This window comes from Callospermophilus lateralis, chromosome 12 (genome assembly GCF_048772815.1).
Source record: "Callospermophilus lateralis isolate mCalLat2 chromosome 12, mCalLat2.hap1, whole genome shotgun sequence".
NCBI lineage: Eukaryota > Metazoa > Chordata > Mammalia > Rodentia > Sciuridae > Callospermophilus > Callospermophilus lateralis.
In genome coordinates, this window is record NC_135316.1 from 71913176 (window position 1) to 71933362 (window position 20187).

Consider the following 20187-nt stretch of genomic DNA (forward strand, 5'->3'; position numbering starts at 1 on the left):
TTTACAGTGCTGGGGATGGAGCCCTGGGCTTTGTGCATGCTAGGCAAGCCCTCCGTCACTGAGCTGTACCCCAGCCCAAGAGACTATATATCTACTTAATTCCTTCCAGAGGAAACATCCTTATTGGTTATTATTCTTGGAGGTTGTAACTTTAAGGATCTAGGCCAATGGTGATCTCTTAAGCTGCCTCTAATCCCATTGGCCTTTCCAAAAGTAGTCTGTGCTCATCTCCAAGGAGCTGGCTTTTTGGATACCGGTCTGCGACATGATAGAAGGCAGAAGTTTTCCACTCCACACTCAAATACGTAATTCTGTGTGTCATCACTTCTTTCTAAACCCAAGCTTTTAAAAATGTTATGTCAAGAAAAACATTAGCCTACATTTATTTTTAGCATGTAAAGCAATTCTAGAGTCTTCTTATTTGAGATAAGTTATTTGAATTTAATGAAAGCATTTTGAGTGTAAATTAAAAGTTAGAATGAAGACAGTGGAAAAATTAGAGAGACAACATCTGTCTGAGAAGTGGCCTGGAATGGTCTCTACAGCCCAAACCCTTCCCTGGATCCAGTTTACATCACCAAATACCATAGCTTCTTAGTTCACTCAACTCTGAGTAATTTAACATATAATCTCCTTTTGATTATTTGAATCAGGCTTTCCCCTGTAAACTTGGAATTTACTTCTGTGCATGGAAAATTAGTTATTTGGGATGAGTAAAGAAATTATTTTATATATATATTATATCGCAACCTGAGCAAGGCAGTGCCTAACAATCTTTTCCCTTTCTGTTATAGTGTTTCTAAGACCTCAGAGAAATTTGGAATCTATAGACCCACAGTTTACAATTCGGAGGAAAATGGAACAGCTGAGAGAAGAGAAAGAGCTGGTGGAGCAACTCCGCGAGGTACCCAAGAAATATTGTATAACTAAATAATAATTTTCAGAACCCAAGCCGCATTTTATATCGAAAAAAAAATCCTAATTTTAAATCTAGCCAGATCACTTACTGACTGTTTGATATTGGGCAAATCACTTAACAATCCTGAGTTTCAATTTTTTTTTTTTTTGTATATTCAATAAGTAGTTGTGATCTCCCCTAGAGGGGTTTCCTGTAAGTAGAAATACTTAATAAATATATATAAATGTAGTATTGTTTTAATTATGGTATACTTTAAAATAACACTCCATTGTTTGTTTGTTTAACGATAATACTCTATGAATTTAAAGATGTTTATAGTTGTCTTCATTTTGTACCCCAAACTGGTCAGAGGCTTTAAATCAATCATGTACTAGGCAAACCATTTGAATTCCTCTGAAAGATGAAGTCTTGCACGGGGTGCCTTTGGGGATTTTAAGCTTGGTGATGGTGGGGACCAGAGCTGTCTGGTGACTTGTTGTAATTTTCCGGTTCCTGATGGGAACTCCATAGATATTTGTGTATCCTCATGGACTTTATGTGTACCTAGGAAGATTGTAGATGGAAGGTGAAATAGCAGTACATGAATCAGTCCCCAAGGGAGAGGAAGTTGGTGTTAGTTATTAAAGGCAGCACTTTATGAGTTGCGGCATAAGTTTATTACATTTGAAGAGAAGTATGACCTAGGAGAGGTTAAGAAGCTTCTTGGAGGATGCGGGTTTTATGTTAAATCTCCTTTCACAAGCAAATGTTTACTGAACACCAGTCTATACCAGGCCATATTCTAGGTCATGTGTATGGAAAGAGCTAAATAAGGCCCTGCTCTAAGGAATCCTGTCATCTTGGGGAAGAGATACTAAATAAGAAGGAAACAAATAAATAGGTAATTTCAGACAGCAGTGAATTCTACAAAGGAGCAATGAATCCTATAAATAAAACCCAAGCCAAGAAAAGTCAACACATTTGTTATTGCAGATAGTATTCCACATATGGGTTAGCAAGCAGTCAAGGGGCAAGAATTTAAAAAAAAAAAAATCACTCTTGGCACCACTTTAAGTCACTGTGTTTGATTTAACAAGCATAAGAGTGTTTGGATGTCACTTGCCCATTGTATTTAGATGTGCTATAAATTTGGAAGGTCAACTTCCTAATATAAGTGAAAATAAGATCAGGAACCTACCATGGGCCTCTCAAAGAGCACTTTCTTATCATTTTATCTTAAACTTGGGTCATATTGATTGTGTGTTTTAATTTAATGATAAGAAATTAGAGACTAAAAGAGGGCCTGAAAATATTAGGTGTCTACACACAGGAGAGTTTGCAAAGAGATTTATACAACTCTGTTATACACACTGTTGCTTTGCAAAATTTTATTTATTGCAAATCACCAAATTAAGCCAACCATTCATAAACAGTTATCCAGTTAAAAGGAGCTTCTGTTGCAAAGCAGAAACTTGTATTCAAGGTCTTAAAATGAATTTCTCTAGTTCTGCTTCCAAGAGGATGGGGTAGACACACCTTTTCCTCTTGCTCCCACTAAGCACATCTGGGTGTGCTCTGAAAGGTTAAGAGAAGATGGGAGACTGGCTGAGGTCCTTGGGACTTGAGAAACAAGTGAGCTCCCGTGGGTTTTCTTTTTGCCTCAGATATCTCAGAGGCAAAGAGCTGAATGAGTTAAAAACTCTAAAAGGCACAGATTTTGGAAGAAAAAGAAAAAGCCCCAACAAAAGCCTACTTCCCCTAGCCAATCAGGAAATGGGCAATCTAGCAGCACAGAAAACCTTTAGACCCTAAATTTGCTGACAGCTAAACCCCGGAGGGAAGAAATCATGGACTCCTGCCCTTCTGGGCTGGTGAGAGAGAAGGCAGTGGGCAACCCGATCCCTGCTGCTAGTAAGGAGCCTCCTTGTTCCCACAGTGCCAGCAGAGACCACCCGGGAGTCTGGGTTTCCACCCTTCCCCACCCCCTGGCCAACTGAGACCAAAGAGAAAACCTGGATTTCCATATTCACCTGGCAGTAACTAGACTAGAAGGTTCCCCCTTCTGCGAGGGCAGCTTTCAAAAAACAACCCGAGGTTTGAATAGGATTCAGATTCACATAACATAGTATGTGAATATATTTCAGGTTTCAACTGAAAACCACTCACCCCACCAAGGAACAGGAAGATACCAAAGTGAACACAGATGACAGCACTGATCTGGCAGAGATGTTGAAATTGGCAAATACATATTTTTAAAAAATATTTTTTAAGCTGGGTGCAGTGGTGCACACCTGTAATCCCAGCAGCTCAGTAGGCTGAGGCAGGAGGGTCATGAGTTCAAAGCCAGACTCAGCAAAAGCAAGGTGCTGACAACTCAATGAGACCCTGTCTCTAAATAAAATTCAAAATAGGACTGGGGATATGGCTCAGTAGTTGAGTGCCCCTGAATTTAATCCCAGTACCCGCCCCCCAAAAAAGTTTGGTTTTTTTGTAGATGGACATAATACCTTCATTTCATTTATCTGTGGTGCTGAGGATTGAACCCAGTGCCTCACACATTCTAGGCAAGTGCTTGTACCCCTGAGCCACAACCCCAGTTCACCTGGCAAATATTTTAAAGTACATATGATAAAAATACTTCTTTAGCAATGATGAATATAATTGCAGGAAAGGAAAAAATTGTGTCTTCAGCAAAGAACTAGAAAATCTTGGTGAAAAAGTAAAAGATATAAAGAACAACTGTTTTTTTTGTTTGTTTGTTTTTTGAAAAACGACAATAATTGATGTCTCAACTGAAACATTGTCTAAGAGCAAGTCAATCCTGAATCCCTCTTCCACCCGCTGCAGATGATCTGAACCACTCCCGGGTTTGATTCTGATTTATCGCTTCATTCTGTGTTTGTGTTTTCATAGCTAAGGCCAAGGAACTTTGAACTCAAGAAGTGATCTCATTGTTCCTGTCATTTCAATCAGAAATTTTGGACCCAACTAAATTCTATTTTTATGCCAAGAGATTGATTATATTGTTTGAAAATATTTAAATAAGGTCAGCATTTTCCAGGTGTTCTTAATCCTTGTCTGCATTAAGAAATTGGGGATTTGGTTCATGAATACTTGTCCCTGTATTTTACCCTCAGTGGCCTCAGTGTCCATAGTAATTGGCTCCCTTCTGATTCCCCCACAGAGCATCGAGATGCGGCTCAAGGTCACACTGCACGAAGACCTGGGCGCGGCCCTCATGGATGGCGTTGTCCTCTGCCACCTGGTCAATCACATTCGCCCACGGTCTGTCGCGAGCATCCATGTCCCCTCACCGGCGGTTGTAAGTACCACTGACTGACATAAGCAGACTCTTTAGACGGTATTTCTGGTTAAGGATGCCAGAGGGATCCCTGGGACCCCACTCACATCCTTTCTGTTGGGCCCCAGACAACTAGAAGCCCAGAACAAAGGAATGGGTCTGAGTGAAGTGGCATTTCACTAGGAAGGGATGACATTGAAAAGTAAACATGTAAATGGCAAGGAAAAACAAACTTTATTTCAGACATCAAGTTTAAAGAAATTACTGCTCATGGTGCTAACTTCAATACTAGAAGAATGTAAAGATTCATTTCTCACACAGCCTTATTCCAACGGCGAGGGTCTTTTTAGAAAGCTCTTGCAGTTAGTGGCTTCCCTTCTAAATGAAATCTCTTCCCCTTGTTCATCATTGGGATTTTAGGGTTGCCCTGAAAAGATGTGCATTCTGTGGGAAATTATTAATGACCTGTTAAGCCAGAGGTCAGTTAGCCAATCATGTATTCCATCTCCTTTCTCCATCTCTCTGTGCCAGAGACTTGCTGGAGAGATCAGGGAAGATGAGGACCATTGGGATTCCATCAGTGCCCCCCAATTTCTCATCTCCCCTATGGGGGAGACAAAACCTGCACATGGGGTCCTTGTCCTCATGTGAGCCAGAGAGAGCTGCAGTCTGTTCTGTGGTTGCTGAGGTGCAAGGGAGGGAACCAGGGATAAGCTTGTCTTTGAAACCCACATAGAGCTTAGACGGACAGAGAAGAAAGAAGAATTTCTCTTCACAGTGCTGCATTAGGGGAGGCAGCAGAGTTTAGAGCTAAGAATGTAAAGTTTGGATGAAAATTCTAGGTCACAGGTAGGACTTTGGCAAGTTGTATATTCTGTCTTGAACTCGGTTTGCTCTTCTCTGTCATGGCATTGTCCTAACGAGAGTGAGATGAGATACGACAGAGGGTACGCACACAAAGGTGAACCATTACTATCACTCATGATTATATAGAGAGCAGATGCTAAGAATCCTTAGCTCCTATTCTCAAGGTACAATGTATTCAGCGTATTGGGAGAAAGCTTATGAGAAGCCCTGTCCCCATCCCTGTGCCCAGGAAAGTCTCATGATGGCATTATTAATCCTACTTTGTTTTCTCTTGGCTGTAGGAAAAGTGAGCCGATGATCCCATTTCAACTGTCAGTTTCTTTTCTATAATATTGAATGCATTTTTCCTTTCAAAAGTGTAACTTTTAGAGAGCCCAGTTTGGCTTTTCTTTCAAATCTGCCTCTAATAGCCTCAGTGGAGGATATAAATTCTACCCTCTGATCCAATAAGAGACATTCTGGTATCTTTTGCAGATGGAGTCCAAACAGCCATAAGTTACCTGAGTCACGCACCATGTTCTCATTTTATTATGTTTCCCCAATTATGCAAAAGACACTGAGTCCTCAGCCTCCAACAGGAACATACAGCTATCCTTTGATAAGGACACTCTGAGTCACGAACCTATACACTTTGTTTATTTTATTCATTCTTCCAAAAAATAATGCAGTACTTTAGAAATCTTTTCAGTTTTTTCTTTTTATGATTTTAAATTTTTTAATTGAGAAAATAATGCCTGATTAGAAAAAATAAAGAAAAACAAAAGAGTGCACTAGGGATATAGCTCAGAAGAAGAACATTTCCCTAGCATGTGCAAAGCCCTGGGTTCAACCCCCAGCACAGCAAAATAAGTAAATAAATAAATATTGAAAAAAGAAAAATAAATCATCCTTTTCCTACTGCTCAAAGATAGTCATGATTAACCTTTTTCTTTACTACTCACATGTTCTGTACATTTATTCTTGATTATGATCTTCTCTCTGATGTATACTCTTTAGGAGTTTATAAAATTTACTATTAAAACCTAAATATTCCCCCACTGTCATTAAAACTCTTCCTAAATATCTGTTTTAAGGCATGTAATAGATTTTAGCCTGTGCTGTTACATTACATTTTTTCTTTTGAGAGATACAATTGGTTTCTGCATGTCCATTCATCCAAACTGCAGTGAGCTTCTTTTTTTTTTTTTAACTGTGCAAAATATTAAACTGCTAAAGTGAGCTTCTTGAAGCTGTTTCTGATAGGCCCGGCCACCAGCCACTGGCCACCTCTGGCCTGGAGTCTGCTTACTCTCTGTGCCTTTGCTCTCTGCTCCAGTCTGGGCAGGCAGTTCTCTGCCTGGAAGGCTGCTGCCTACCTCATCTGCTTGGCCTTCAGCAACCCCAGCTCCCAGTTCTCTGCTGCTTCAGTGTTTACAAAATGCAAACCATTCTTGACTCCTTGTGATCGGGTCTCCTTGTCGTTTGTATTTTTTCCCTTATAGTAACTCCTTCCCCATTAAGAACTGTCCTATTTTATATTACAGTTTCCTTTAGCTTGTTAATGTTTGCAGCTACACTTGAGCTAAGTGACCACATGTTTGCATCTTTTGGTCGCACAGTTGTTCTTTATACCAAGTGTAGCATCTAACTCTTAGGAAACAGTAAGTATGGTTGTGTTACACCATTAGCATGTCCCAAGATGTTCTGGGGCGAGGGCAAAACCACCCGGGAAGCTGCTTGTCACATCTTAGGCAGCCCAGCTGAGGGGCACAACTCCCTTTCTAGCCAATATGAAGGATTTGTTTAGTCTTCCAGAAGTTATTCTATGGGGCAACATGCTTGCTTTCTTCTTGGTAGGTAGAGGAGAATGAGGGATGCCCTTTCATTTTCTTTTATTTAATAAATGCTGCACAGGTTTAGACTTCAATGATGATTGGCTTGAGTCCCTGTAAGATGTAGTTCACTCTCACTATTAACAGGATAAGGGTAGTCTTTGTAAATCATGGCTTCTACATGGGACTGTTGGGATCAGTCATGCTTCTTGCTTCTCTCTTAAGGAAACTAATAGTGGAATATTAAAAGTTAGCAGGAAAGAGTTTAAAATTTTCCATGCAAAAATTAGAACATATGAATCAAGTGAACCTATTATCCATCCCACACTTTCAAGGTCATCTGTAACAGAAGTCAACTCAGTGATGAGATGCTTTGGGTTAAATCCTAAACACCCACTATTTTTGGTGCTGTTTACCTCATTGCATCTTTCTGATTAAATCGGTCACTTTGCTGAGCCAATTACTTAGCTAATGAATTAAACCTTTCCTATAGAAATGTTTGTTGATGCAGAAAGGTGATGTGTAAGATATATATTTAGGTGAAATAAAGCAGGTTACACAGCAATATGTTCCCATAAAAACTGTGTGTAGGAGTGTGTGTGTGGTGTGTGCATGCACATACACATGTATGTATATGTATGCAGAAAACTTTGCATGCATCTTGGTATATATACATCTTATATATCCATATCCTTACTTATATGAGTATACATCTGTATGCATACACATACACAATGTCTCCAAGAATACAGCCCAAACTATTAACACATTTTATCTTTAGAAGATGTTTCTCAGTAATGTTTTTATTTTAATAATATGGTATTTCTGTGTATTTGTACTTATAGCCCAAACTTAGCATGGCCAAATGCAGAAGAAATGTGGAAAACTTTTTGGAAGCATGCCGAAAACTGGGAGTACCAGAGGTAACATCAAACTTTGTTCAAATAACCATGTCTTAGTAAAAATTTTATTTCATGTATGTGCTAGAACCATTTAGTGTAGGTAAAGCTTTGCACATTCTTTTTTAGTCTCAACCTTTCTCAAGGAATAATCTTGGGGTTTGTTATATAAAATTTTAATTTAAATTGCTCTATTTCTTGGGGGACATGAACAGTGATATTAATATGGCTTTATAGAGTATGTTCAATGCTGAGGGAAAAGGGATAATAATTTCTTTAAGGTTTTGAAATAAATGTGAAATTCCAAGCTGGAAAAAAATTAATCAGCTAGATAAATGAGAATCAGTAGATTCTCTAGTCTAAGAACAGAAGTTGATGAGGCTATAAATGAGCAAGTTCCATAGAATTTTGAAGCTGATGGTTTTCTTATTCAGAGCTCTAAAGAAGAGACCTATAGTAGCCCTATAACTGTTGATTTTCATTCCCTGTAGTTGCATTTTGAGTATGTGAATCAAATACTGAACATTGAAAATATGATAATCATTGTTATTATTAAGGATAATAATAACAATGCTTGTGTGTTGCTTTATGGTCTATGAACTGTTTGCATTTACCTTTCCTTCTTTGGTCTGCTGTAGGACCAGTTGGCAGTTCTCTGTAGCCATCACTGTAATAAGTGGAAATGGATAGCAATTTTATTTCCTATGATTTCTTCTGTTTTTTCCTAAGACCCCAGCATAGAGCAACTTAAAAATCTTGTCATGAGATACTGTTTTTGAACATGTGAAAGAATTAAAATTCAGTAGTTCTACTCAGCGGTAGGAGTTATTGGATTTGACCAAAGGGATCCTACCCTTCTCCCCTCTTTTCTTCCCCTTGTTGTGTCTTTTTTTAAATATCCCCTTCTTGTTTTAATTTAGTAGGTTAAGAGATGGTGTGGGGTTGGCAAGAGGCTTCTAATCTTTCTTGAAGAAAAGGAGAGCATTATGAAAGCATAATCCTTAACTGGGAGCTGTATCAATTAAGAGACTTATAAACTCATTTTATAAAAGAATATAACTTTTAACTAATAGATCAGATGTCTTTGTGATCAGTTCTGCTTTCCACTTCCAATAGTGTGAGTCTGTGTCTGTGTTGTACATGTGCATTTTAATATTGCATATACATCCTTGACTTTGACTATTTGTGAAAATTCTTGCATACATTTACGAATAATTTTTTCTTGGCCTGGTAAGATTTCCTGTGTGTGAATCAAAACTCCCATGCCAAGTTCCAGATGACAGATTATTCGTGTCTGGACTAGAAAGCACTGAGGAGTTATGGCCTTAGCCCCCTGGGATGATTTAAAACTCATCAGTGCAGGTTTTTGTTTTTGGCTTGCAGTGATACAAAATGAAATGGGGATGCCCTTACCCATTTCTCTAGAGTAAGCTGGTAATTACAATTTCCTTTTCAAGTAGGAAAAAGGAAATAAAATTACCATAAAAATGCAGAGCAAGATTTATTACAGTTTCTGATTTATGCCCCTAGCATAGTGCTCCTAACACTAATAGGTAACGCATAATTCCCAAGCAGGTTAAGATAGAGGAATGGAATGACCTTTTTTGCTAATGTTCCAATTAACTATGCTTAGTAAGAAGTATCACTTGGAATTTTTAAAAAATTATTCTTAAGGTTTCAGATGTTTTTCAAGTCTACTGTGTGAGTATATATGTGTGTGTGTTGTTTGTTTGTGTGTGTGTGTGTGTGTATACAGATTTATTTCCATCCTGATGGATGATGCAACAGCATTTTACTGGTGCCTTAGAGTTCCTTTAAGGTCATTGATATTAGAAGAAGCCAGTGGCCAATTAAAATTCTTTAGTAAGAATGTTAAAACAAGAAAGAATTATTCTAGTGGAAAACCAGAAATTCCCAAGTGGAAGATAATTGGAAAGTCTTGTTCTATACTCAAAACAGCATGTTTTCATCTCACAGAATGCATAAGGACATGTTTCCATTTAGGGCTATCACAGTAAATTGTGGGGTCCAATGGCTTCCTCCCTCTCAAACACATATGTTCCTTTTACTTCTTAAAGAGTGTCAATGTTTGAATGTACATGTGGCTCCCTACAACTGATGATTTACACTAAAAAGGTAGTGTTATCATAAGAACACTTGCAGAAACATCCCATCTATAATTAGGCATTTTGAAAGATTGGTACAGAAAAATCACAGAGGACCTGCATTATTACTTTTTTGCCTTCAATCAAACTTAATTCCTAGGCAAAAAAAATTATATATATTCATTAATTTTCAGTTTTTAACACAGTTAATTCTCTCTACTCTGCAAACTTTACGTTCTTTATCCATAGCTTATACATACACACATACCCCAGAGATCTTGAGTTCTGCATTTTATAAGCTAACTACCTAGTTGACAGTGATAAGTCATAAAGACTAAGACTTCACAGCTGTACTCTAAGTCTATTTTTAATAGAACCACCATTTAAAACTACAAACTGAAGTTAGGGTGAGTAGCTCATATGGTCTATCAGGTGCACATGAGTGGAAAACAGTAGCTGAGCAGATTTAGTTAAACAATTACATATGAAGTCATTTGTTCCTATCATTATAGTTCATTGTATTTTTTTTTTTTTAGAAGTCCCCATGAGCACAATCCCAGCTCTTCACCCCGGGGTTCATGAAATAGCCACGTATGATGTAGCAGCTTGTGGTTTGTTGAGCATCCAGGAAGTGTATTTATGCAGGATGATCTGGATAGTACCTAAATTCACTGGATAAATAGTAGAGGGCAGTGTTCAAGACTGTCCTTAGGTGGAATTTTAAACCCAGTGTTTACAGTAGAGTGTCTGAACTGATTTTCAGTAAACATGGCTTCTTCCATTGGCTCCATGCAGACTTGTAGGCAGTGTTAGCAGCATCTGTATCTTTTGTGGTACTGAGGCCAGATGGTCAGATCATGCAGCTGTCCTTGACCTCTGCGCTAGCATCAACTTGGTCTGGAGGACAGGCCTTAGTTGGGCTTCTGAATCCTTCAGGAGAAAGTTTTGTATGTGAATCTGAGTCTAGTTAGGCCTTGGGCTCATGGGGCCATTTATGAATCTGCTGAGTTTCTTTTTCCATTTCTGAGTCAGTTTGGTTGTTGCTGGCTTCTGACCTTTGTGTCAGATTCATGGTTTCCAAATGGATCCACACTTAGGGTTGTTTTAGAGCTCTCATTAGTGTTCTCTCTGGGTGAAAGAAATCTCTTTAATTTATGAAGCCTTAAAAGTATTAAAGAATAGATGTTTGGTTCACCAGGGAAATTGATCTACTCAATTTTCAATAAGTATCCTTGATCTCAGAACTCTGTAAGGAGTAAGGTCCTTAGTTGAACAGACTTACCCTTCATCTTTAGATGAGGGGACTTGAAGTAGAAATGTACTCGGTTTCTAACTGCCTGGCCCTTCATCTCCATTGTATCTCCAGAGAGAAAGCACGCAGGGACTCATCTGAGGTGGGTGGCAGACATCTTGATAGTCACTGGCCCCTTCCTGCTTATGTGGGCAGCCCAGGGTCCTTTTAGGTCTATAGGAGGATGTTTTCATCCCATGTCCACAGCACAGGTCATTGGTATCCCTCAGCTTCTGCACCAGCCAAATGGAGTTATAAAACGAAAAGCTTAACATAGTTCAGAGGCTAACAATGATGGTTTCAATGTAAATGGAATTATGGCTGAGTTTTTCTTCTTTTTACTTTTGTTGTGCTTTATAGTGAGATTTTAGATCTGAAAGTAATAGTGGTAGCTTTTCTGTTACACACCTATTGTGAGGGTTAGGTCACTTACATTATGTAACTGGTCACATTTTTTTGTGATTCAAAGACGGTATATAAATTGAAGCCATTATTTTTTTTGTTTATTTGCTTTCATCTCAAGGAGAAATACGCCTCGTATCTCTCCTTCCCTTCCCCTAAATCAGTGACTTTTGTATCATTTAAATCATAACCCACACAGTTTTGGGGGAGGGAGAGTGGGATTCTTATTGTAATATGTATTTCAGTGTTGCATTTATATTGGTTAATTCTGAGGATGAATAACCAGAGATATAGACTGGCAGATTTATTATTACACTAGTGTGTAAATTCATTTTTTAAAAGATCCCATCTCTAGCTTGTAAAATCAGTGCTTCATTTTTAGGTAGTCTGTGCTGCTGTTTACGTGAGCATCCTTTCCCTGGGAGATATGCCTGCTGGTCACCTCTGGCTAATGGTTTGATGGTCTTTCATGTGTGCATGGTTGAGAATAAAGCATTTAAGAAATAGCACCTTTGAAAAGTTTTTTAATTATGTTTTGAGATAAACTAGTTACTAATTAATAATTGGTGTTACCTCTAAGTTCATAAAATTGGCAGTTACTGGAAATCCTCTCTACTTCTCTTCCTCCTGGCCACATTACACATGTGTGTGAATTTGGACTTTTTTGGAATGACTGTCAACATTCCTGTGCCACAATATTTTAGATTAAAAATACTTTTATAAGCATAGAGTTTTAGAAATATATTTAAATTAAATATATTCCAAAGTGTTAAATAAAACTTCTGTTTGCATATGGTTAACTTTTAGAATTTAGACTGTATGACACCCAGAACATCTATGAAAATTAGACCCTTTGACAAATCTGTCTACATTTCTGTTTCTGTCCATAGCATGTGGGGAACCTGAGCCGATCTTAGTCATGTCCTTGTGTTCACTGTAACCAGATCATTTAACCTCTGCTGATTGTGATTATTGCTTACTGGAATTGAAATGTACATCCCCACACTTGCCTCTAGGGGTGCTTGAGAGAATTGACTGTGTTTTTCAAACACTTCAAACATTACAGATATTCTGTAAATATGTACATGGTGAAGTTTTACCTCTTTAAATTTCCTTGGGCTTTAGTTTTTTCCTATTTCACTTTTCAGAAATATCATCCCTAAGACCTGCTCATTGGGGCTAAATTTTGGCAAGCACAACCATCAGAACATTCTAAGTTCCCTTGGAAATGTCAGCCCTGGTTGGCTTCCTGGGCTCCTGGCAGGGGCTAGAGCTGGCTGCTGTTGGCTCTGAGACATGGGTGGAACCTGATGGTTCTCAGGTGGCCACAGCAACCACACTCTACATGGTGCTTGTGCCGGTTCAGATTTTCCCTACCAGATAGGCTTAGACCCTTTTGTTTTTCTTTGGATGTCATGATTTAATTTAAACCACCAAAGGCTTTGGCACTAGGCCCAGCCACTTGAATGAAGCCCAGCCTCTGTGACATCCATGACACTGCTTCCTGGATAAGAGGGGTGTTCTGTGCTTCTTCCTTTGTATGGACTGCACTTCTGAATGGGCACCTGGGAACTGCACAGGTGTTGGACACCAGTTCTTTGATGGTGGCTGTTGAAATGCAGACCAGACGTGCGTGCCCCATAGAGTTCTGGGAAATGGACTGAAGTGCTTGCTGGAGATAGAAGGCTTTGCTGTTAACACAGAAACACCAACTTTTGGGGGGAAAAATATCACATGTCTGCTTTGCTGGGATCTCCCTGGTCAAACACAGCATTGCAATGCAAAATTCTCACTGCAGTAGATAATTTCTCTTTAGAAATTTCCCCATCTGTTAATCCTCGACCAGAATCTGCCCAGCACCAGTGCAGTCTAGCGTATTGTAGCTGTTCTAGTTCTTGAGAAAACTCTTAACGGTAGAAACCTGGTTCCTCCAGATCCTCTGAGGAAATATGCATGATCTGAATAGCTAGAATATGAATTTCTAATCTTAAAAATCCTTTAAGAGTTTATTTGTCTTTGTAAATTAAATAAAACTGAACATTTTTTTCAACCCACCTGATATTATTTCTGTTTATGTGAGGACAAGCTAACTTCAGAGGATGCAAACAAGACAAAACCTTTAACAGACTCAGTTTTCAGCTGCTCTGTGATTTATATCCTCTTAGCAAGGAAGCTAAAATAAAAGGGCAATGTTATTGTGAAGTATGTAAAAAATATATAAATATACTATATATTTTTTCAATGCTTTGCCTAATGTGAAAGTAAAATTGCCTTTAGGAGATATATCACAAATATTTTCAATCCTTGTTTAATTTGCAACAAAACCACAAATTGTTTTTCCTCACTGTTATCAATTAAGTTCTATAGCTTAAAATTCATGTGTAGGAATTCAGCATATCAGAAAATTCTGCTTCCTGATAGCAGTAGGCCACCAGGGGTCAACTCAGAAGACTTGAGTGTCTCATTTTTGCACTGAGTTGGTGCTGGTGCAGTGGGTATCTGCTTCCTAACATAGTTGGTTGACTATTGAATAGGTGAAGTATGGAGGCCTCTCCTCCCACCACACCTGAGTAGTGATGAAGGAATTTAGGTACTGACCCTACCTGGGGTTGTACTGTCATTCTAACTGTGCATCCCAGAAGCTTCCTTTAGATTTTTGTTTAATGTGTTATTTGCAAAAATGTACAATTTAATGCACCTTTCATCACATGTAGGACACATTTTTAACTATTTCTCTAGACTTTATGAGTAGTCCTAAAACAAAATTAAAGGGGTGTGTTAACTTTCAGAGAGAAACAGTCCACATAGACTAGCATAAAAGATGCATTAGGAGAGTCTTGAGGATGAAAGAGAACTGTAAAGTTCATATTATTTACTTTTTAGTAAGGCTAAGTCCTTAATGTCCCAAGCTCTTATTTTTAGGCCATTGGTGAGCACATGTATCCCACTTGAATCTTAAAACTGTTTGAAGCCAGAATGGTGTATAAATGAGATTGTAGGTGAAGGAGTTCTTTGTCCTGTTTTCATAAGGCATGTTGGGTATTCTACTTTCCTTTTTTAATGGATTAAAAATCTTAGATGGTAGAAAAGGTTTGACCTGCTTGAAATAAGGATTTACTCCTGCCATTTGCTAGTAACCAAAAATGTGTGCTTCTTTCCAGCTGTTCTTCTGTGTATTTTTAATTGTATGCACTGTCTCTTTCTGTTCTACTGGCTGCCCTCGGAATAGGCTGACCTCTGCTCTCCGTATGACATCCTGCAGTTGGATTTTCGTCACATTCGAAAGACTGTTGACACTCTGCTGGCACTCGGGGAGAAACCCCCACAACCAACCTCTGCCCTCCGCTCCAGGGACCTTATAGGCTTCTGTCTTGTCCATGTTCTCTTTATAGTGCTGGTCTATATCACTTACTGCTGGAATGCTCTATCCGCCTAACATCTGCATGTGCCTCCAAATGCTCTGCTCTGGCCCCTGATCCATTCCAGGCTCCTTCCTCCATTTGAGCCTTTGTCTTGCAAACTTCCGTCCTTGCCCTGTCTTCAGTAATCTCTGAACATTTGCAAATCAGATTTTTTCCAGAAGCACAAACTCTGTAGAATGCAGTTCCCATTCAGTAATATCTCTCACTTACTGAAACCCAACAGGGACAGCAAAGTGTGTCCATACCTCATGTTCCCCCGTCCACATGATGACAGCGGCGGTGAGCTTCTGCTGTGCTGGGTAGCAGGGAGAGGGCTCCAGGACAGGAACAGATGGGGTTTGCTATATGGAAGTATTGCCATTTAACTCCAGTCCTAATTCAGGATTGGGCAATTGAACTGTAGAGGGGTCACCTTGCAAAAGAGACAGAAAACCAACATTTTGGCCTAATTTGCTCTATAAAAATCTTTAATAATACCACTGTTGACCAAGCTGAAAACTACCATCTATTGGATGACTGCTTTGAGGGCCATCCAGTTGGATTCCTTCCTGTTTCCTGCAAAGGGGGCTGTGAGGGGCCCTGAGGAGGCCTGGTGCTAACTTGCACCCTGAGCAAACCCTCTGCCCAGGCAGCGGTGCTCCAAGGAAGTCTCTTCCTGTGATGGCGCCACCTGGAGGATTCGTTTACACACCAATTTTATTTATTCCTTGTTAGGTCTGCTCTCAAGTTCCAAGAAAAGCATTTTGCAGAGGGATTTCTATTTTTGCACAAAGTCATGGATCATTTTGCTTTTCTGCCACATCACATAATAATTTCAGGTCCAGAATGTGATGGATTTGACTATATTCATTTTCAAATAAAACCATGAGTCATGGAACATTCTTGGTCCTGGGGCTTGGGTTACTATGGCAGGAGACAATAATAAGATTGCTCTTACTTTAGAAGAATGTAGTTTCTCTAATTGCTTGAAATTTCCATTTAACCTCTAATTTCCTGTGGTTAGCAAGCACACTGTTTTATTTTTAAATTAACTTAACGGACCACATATCTGCCATCTCTACTTTTGAAGCAGTATGACAAGTTCATAATTAAAAGACAAAAAAAAACAACAAGTTGACTCAACAAGTTGACTCTTATCTAGGCCAAGATGTTCCTGGATTCTCGGATGTCTTTTTAGAAAATAAGAAGGCCCTGCTCCAAGGCCAAGCTGGTTTCTCTCTGTTTCATTTTACATCCTGTTTGCCAAATGCTATTTCTTGGATTGAAAAGGTGATAGATAAATTTCTCCGATGCAGACTGACCCAGACATGACTACTAAAAAGATGATCTTATTTTTCTGAACATTTTCATGAATCCAGGGAAGTTGAGATTATGAAAAAACCCACAGAGTTAAAAGAATATATTTATAAAGATTCCTTGCTGCTAAATCAGATGAGTTTATTTTAACAGGAAACATTCTTTACATGACAATATCTTGAGTTGCCTGAGATTTCCTCTCCTGCCTTTGTGTTGATTGGTAAAATACAGGGTATGTGAAAGTTATCTAACCTCAGTTGTGTCTCTATAACTCTCAGATGTACTGACTTGCCTTTGGTGCTATCTTGTACTCTTCGATCTGTAACAATAAAGTCCCTTTGTACAATGTCTGATGAGCACCCTGAGCCATAAATTGCTTAATAAACACATTTTGGATGATTATTCCAAGTTTTTATTGGCCAATTGATAAGTTTTTCAAATGCACCCAGAGTAGGTCTCAGTGTTTTCATCTGGCTTCTTTATGGGAGGAAAAGGGGAAAAGAGAAAACTTATAGGGTTGTTACCTGAAAACAAAATTACTATCAATACAAACTAAGTAGAACTATTCTGTGCAAGTAGATTTTGTTTTCAGTGTTGAATTGACATAGTTCTCTCTAGCTATGTTTGTATTTCAGTCCTGACATCCAAAGGATTCTTTGGACATAACCTCCATTTTTCATGTCATTAATTTATCTGTACCTGAACACATTACACTTCTTGGGATTTGTTGGATGATGCTTTTCCATTAAGTAGTATGCTAGCTAACAATTAATTCCGCCCTTTAAGCAAATTTTGAGTGAACTTCCTTTCCCATTACCAAGCCATTGATTTCTATTTGGGATACCTGGGGATGTAGTGGGGATACCTGGCTGACCTCCCTAGTACCTGAGAGGTGGTCAGAGATTCAGCTGTGTGACTTCTTCTCTAAATCTCCATCTTCTCACAAGAAACACTGTTTTCAGTACTCCCTTCTAATACATGATAAAGAGAGGCAGCTATTTATTCACAATTTCTTTTTGAAATGACCATTTGTGTTCTCTGTCTCAAGTTCCCCCTATTCAGTGTCAGGATTTCCAAAATCTGTGACAACTAACAATTTCTAATAGTTCCTTTTATTTTACTTTATTTCAAAAAAATGTTTTTTAATTGTTGATGGATCATTATTTTATTTATTCATTTATATATGGTGCTAAGAATCAAACTTAGTGTCTCACACATGCTAGGCAAGTGCTCTACCACTGAGCCACAACCCCAGCCCAGTTCCTTTTATTTATGGACTACTGGATTCATATGCACTTATTTTCCCACTCAGGAAATGAAGGAACTCTGCTGAGCTCCTAAGACATTTGAGTAGGATTTTATTAGAGAGAATAGATATTTAGAGGCAATGGATCTCCCAAGACTAATTGTTTGTAAAAAAAAAAAAAAATTAAATTCAGTGTGTGGTAGCTTGGATTATTTCTAAAATTCACATCAATCCCCCAATAAGTCATAAGGGTAAAGAATATTTCACCTAAGAGGAAAAATAGGGATGACATATTAAAATTTCTGGAGCCTAAGAGTGGTAAAGTGATTATGGATTATGTAGATTTTATGGATTATATATAAATATTTTGGGGATTTGTTTTTTGTTTGTTTGTTTTGGTTCTGGGATTGAACTCAAAACTTCACACATGCTAAGGACACACTCCACCACTGAGCTACACCCCCAGCCCCTGAAAAAAATATTTTAATATGATTTTATTTCAGTAAATTTGGTTTTTAAAATTAGGCTTCAGCTTTCAAAAGTAATTTTCAATAAACAACTTGATATACAGAATGTGTGCTTTGTTCTTCTCTAAGATCCTCAGGGTCCATTTAGTTTCTTGGCTTTCACAGTGGCTTTGTTCATTCTTGTATCCATTCAATCGTTCCTCAAATATTAAATGAGCACTCTTCGTGCAAGGCCTCATGGGAGACCCTGGGGTTAAAAAAAAAAAAAAAAAAAAAAAGACCCTGACCCATGGCCCTGTTCTCAAAAAACTTACAGTCTATACCAGGGGGTCAGCAAGCATTTTTTCTGGAAAGAAACAGATAACACATGATTTCCAGGGCATATGGTCTCCGTTGGGACCACTTAGGTGGCTTATGTGGAATAAATGCAGCCATAGATGATACAAAAAGAAAAAAGAATAGGTGTAGCTGTGTGCCAGTAAGAGTTTATTGACAAAAGCAGACCCAGACTGTGAGTTAGATTAGCCTTCAGGTCACAGTTTATGGACTCCAGATCTGTGGATCCCCAGAAAATAAAGAGGAATTCAGGTGATAAGGGCCCAGGGCAGATCAGGTACCAGATTCTGTAAAAGACATGCAGAAAAGGACACCTGATAGGGCCTTAGGGACTGTGCAGGCTCCCTGGGACAGTGACACTTACACTAAGACTTAGAAGATGTGTAGGAATGGCCAAGTGAAACAGGGAGAGGAGGGAAGACAGAAAAGGGGTAGGTGGGTGCGGGAACCAGGTGTTCTAGGAAGAGGAGGGGCTAGAGGGTAGCCTGCTCTGAAGGAGAGAATCAAGGAAGGTGTGACGAATTCTCTTGTCTGTAAGAGATTGACATGGTCATTACATTAGAAGAAACTGACCCTCAGTGATGGGATTAGAACTTGAAGCTTTCGTACATAAGATAAGATACAGATAGTTTTAAGGCTCAAATAATTTGGTACCAGAACTTTACATTTAAGAAACATATTGAACCAAAGGAAACAGACTGGAATGATTGACATCATTTTAGCCTAGTGGCTGTCCTGGAAGTTTGTGCAGCTCTGTGGAAGCATATGAACCTTCTGGGAGAGAAGAGTCAGCCGTGACAGCAAATCAGACTGCACCTTCCAGGCATCCTCCCCAGCTTCACTAAGGATAGAAGCCACAGGAGCTGAGTGGCAGAGCTAACTGACACCTTTCCCTAAGTGGAGGGTTCCCTGGTCCCCTTTGATGTAGTTGATGGGACTTGTCATCAAAGAACTTGAGGGCTGAGGGATCTCTTCATAGATCATGACTGAAGACTGAACATCCTGAGTTGATTGAGAATTTATGGGAAACAGCATGATGTTGTGGGAAGAACCTTGGCTCTAAGATCCAGGACTTCCCAGCTGTGTGATGAAAGCAAGGTTACCTTGAACTCTCCTCCATTTCTCACCTGTAAAATAGAGATACTAATGCTTACCTTGCAGGATTTTCATGAAGAAATGACCAATGCAAATCTGTAGATTTGGTGCTAGGCATATGGGAGTACCCAAGAAGTCTTTACAGTTAGCATTTAGTCTTCATTTCTTGCCTACTTTTCCTAACCCTGTTTGCTGTGGCACCAAAGAGGAGTGGATGAGAGATGTGAGTGAACCTAATTGAGTCCAACAGTGGAGAAGTCACACAGAGCATTAGTTCTTCAAACAGAGTCAGAATTGTTATTTTTATTTTTATTTTTTTAAAGAGAGAGAGAATTTTAATATTTATTTTTTAGTTTTTGGTGGACACAACATCCCTGTTTGTATGTGGCGCTGAGGATCGAACCCGGCCACATGCATGCCAGGCGAGCGAGCTACCGCTTGAGCCACATCCTCAGCCCAGAAGTGTTATTTTTATGCAGGATACTATTTTATGACCCTACTCTGTGCCTTTAAACACACACACACACACACACACACGCACACACACAACCAAAGAAGTATCCTAGGCACCTGCTGTCACATTCCCAACAAAACCTCCAGGATCCCATAACACTGCAACTTTGGTTTATGTAAAGTCAGTGCACACGTGCAACTATTTCTGCCTAAGTCCATTATGTACAAGGGTCTTCTGGAGGGGAAGACCACACCTTCCTAGACCTTTGAGGCTCTCTTCTGTGTCATTTTTTATCTC

At 39.0% G+C, this 20187-nt stretch overlaps 1 protein-coding gene across 2 annotated transcripts in view; it reads left to right on the forward strand.

Annotated features, from left to right (window-relative positions):
- Positions 1-20187, forward strand: part of Lrch1 (leucine rich repeats and calponin homology domain containing 1) — a 181717-nt gene that overhangs the window by 157601 nt on the left and 3929 nt on the right. For both annotated transcript variants that reach the window (XM_076871935.1, XM_076871933.1), the window contains 3 exons: positions 795-904; positions 4083-4220; positions 7723-7800. In XM_076871935.1, coding sequence (XP_076728050.1) covers positions 795-904; positions 4083-4220; positions 7723-7800 — 326 coding nt within the window. The remainder of the gene's footprint in view (positions 1-794; positions 905-4082; positions 4221-7722; positions 7801-20187) is intronic.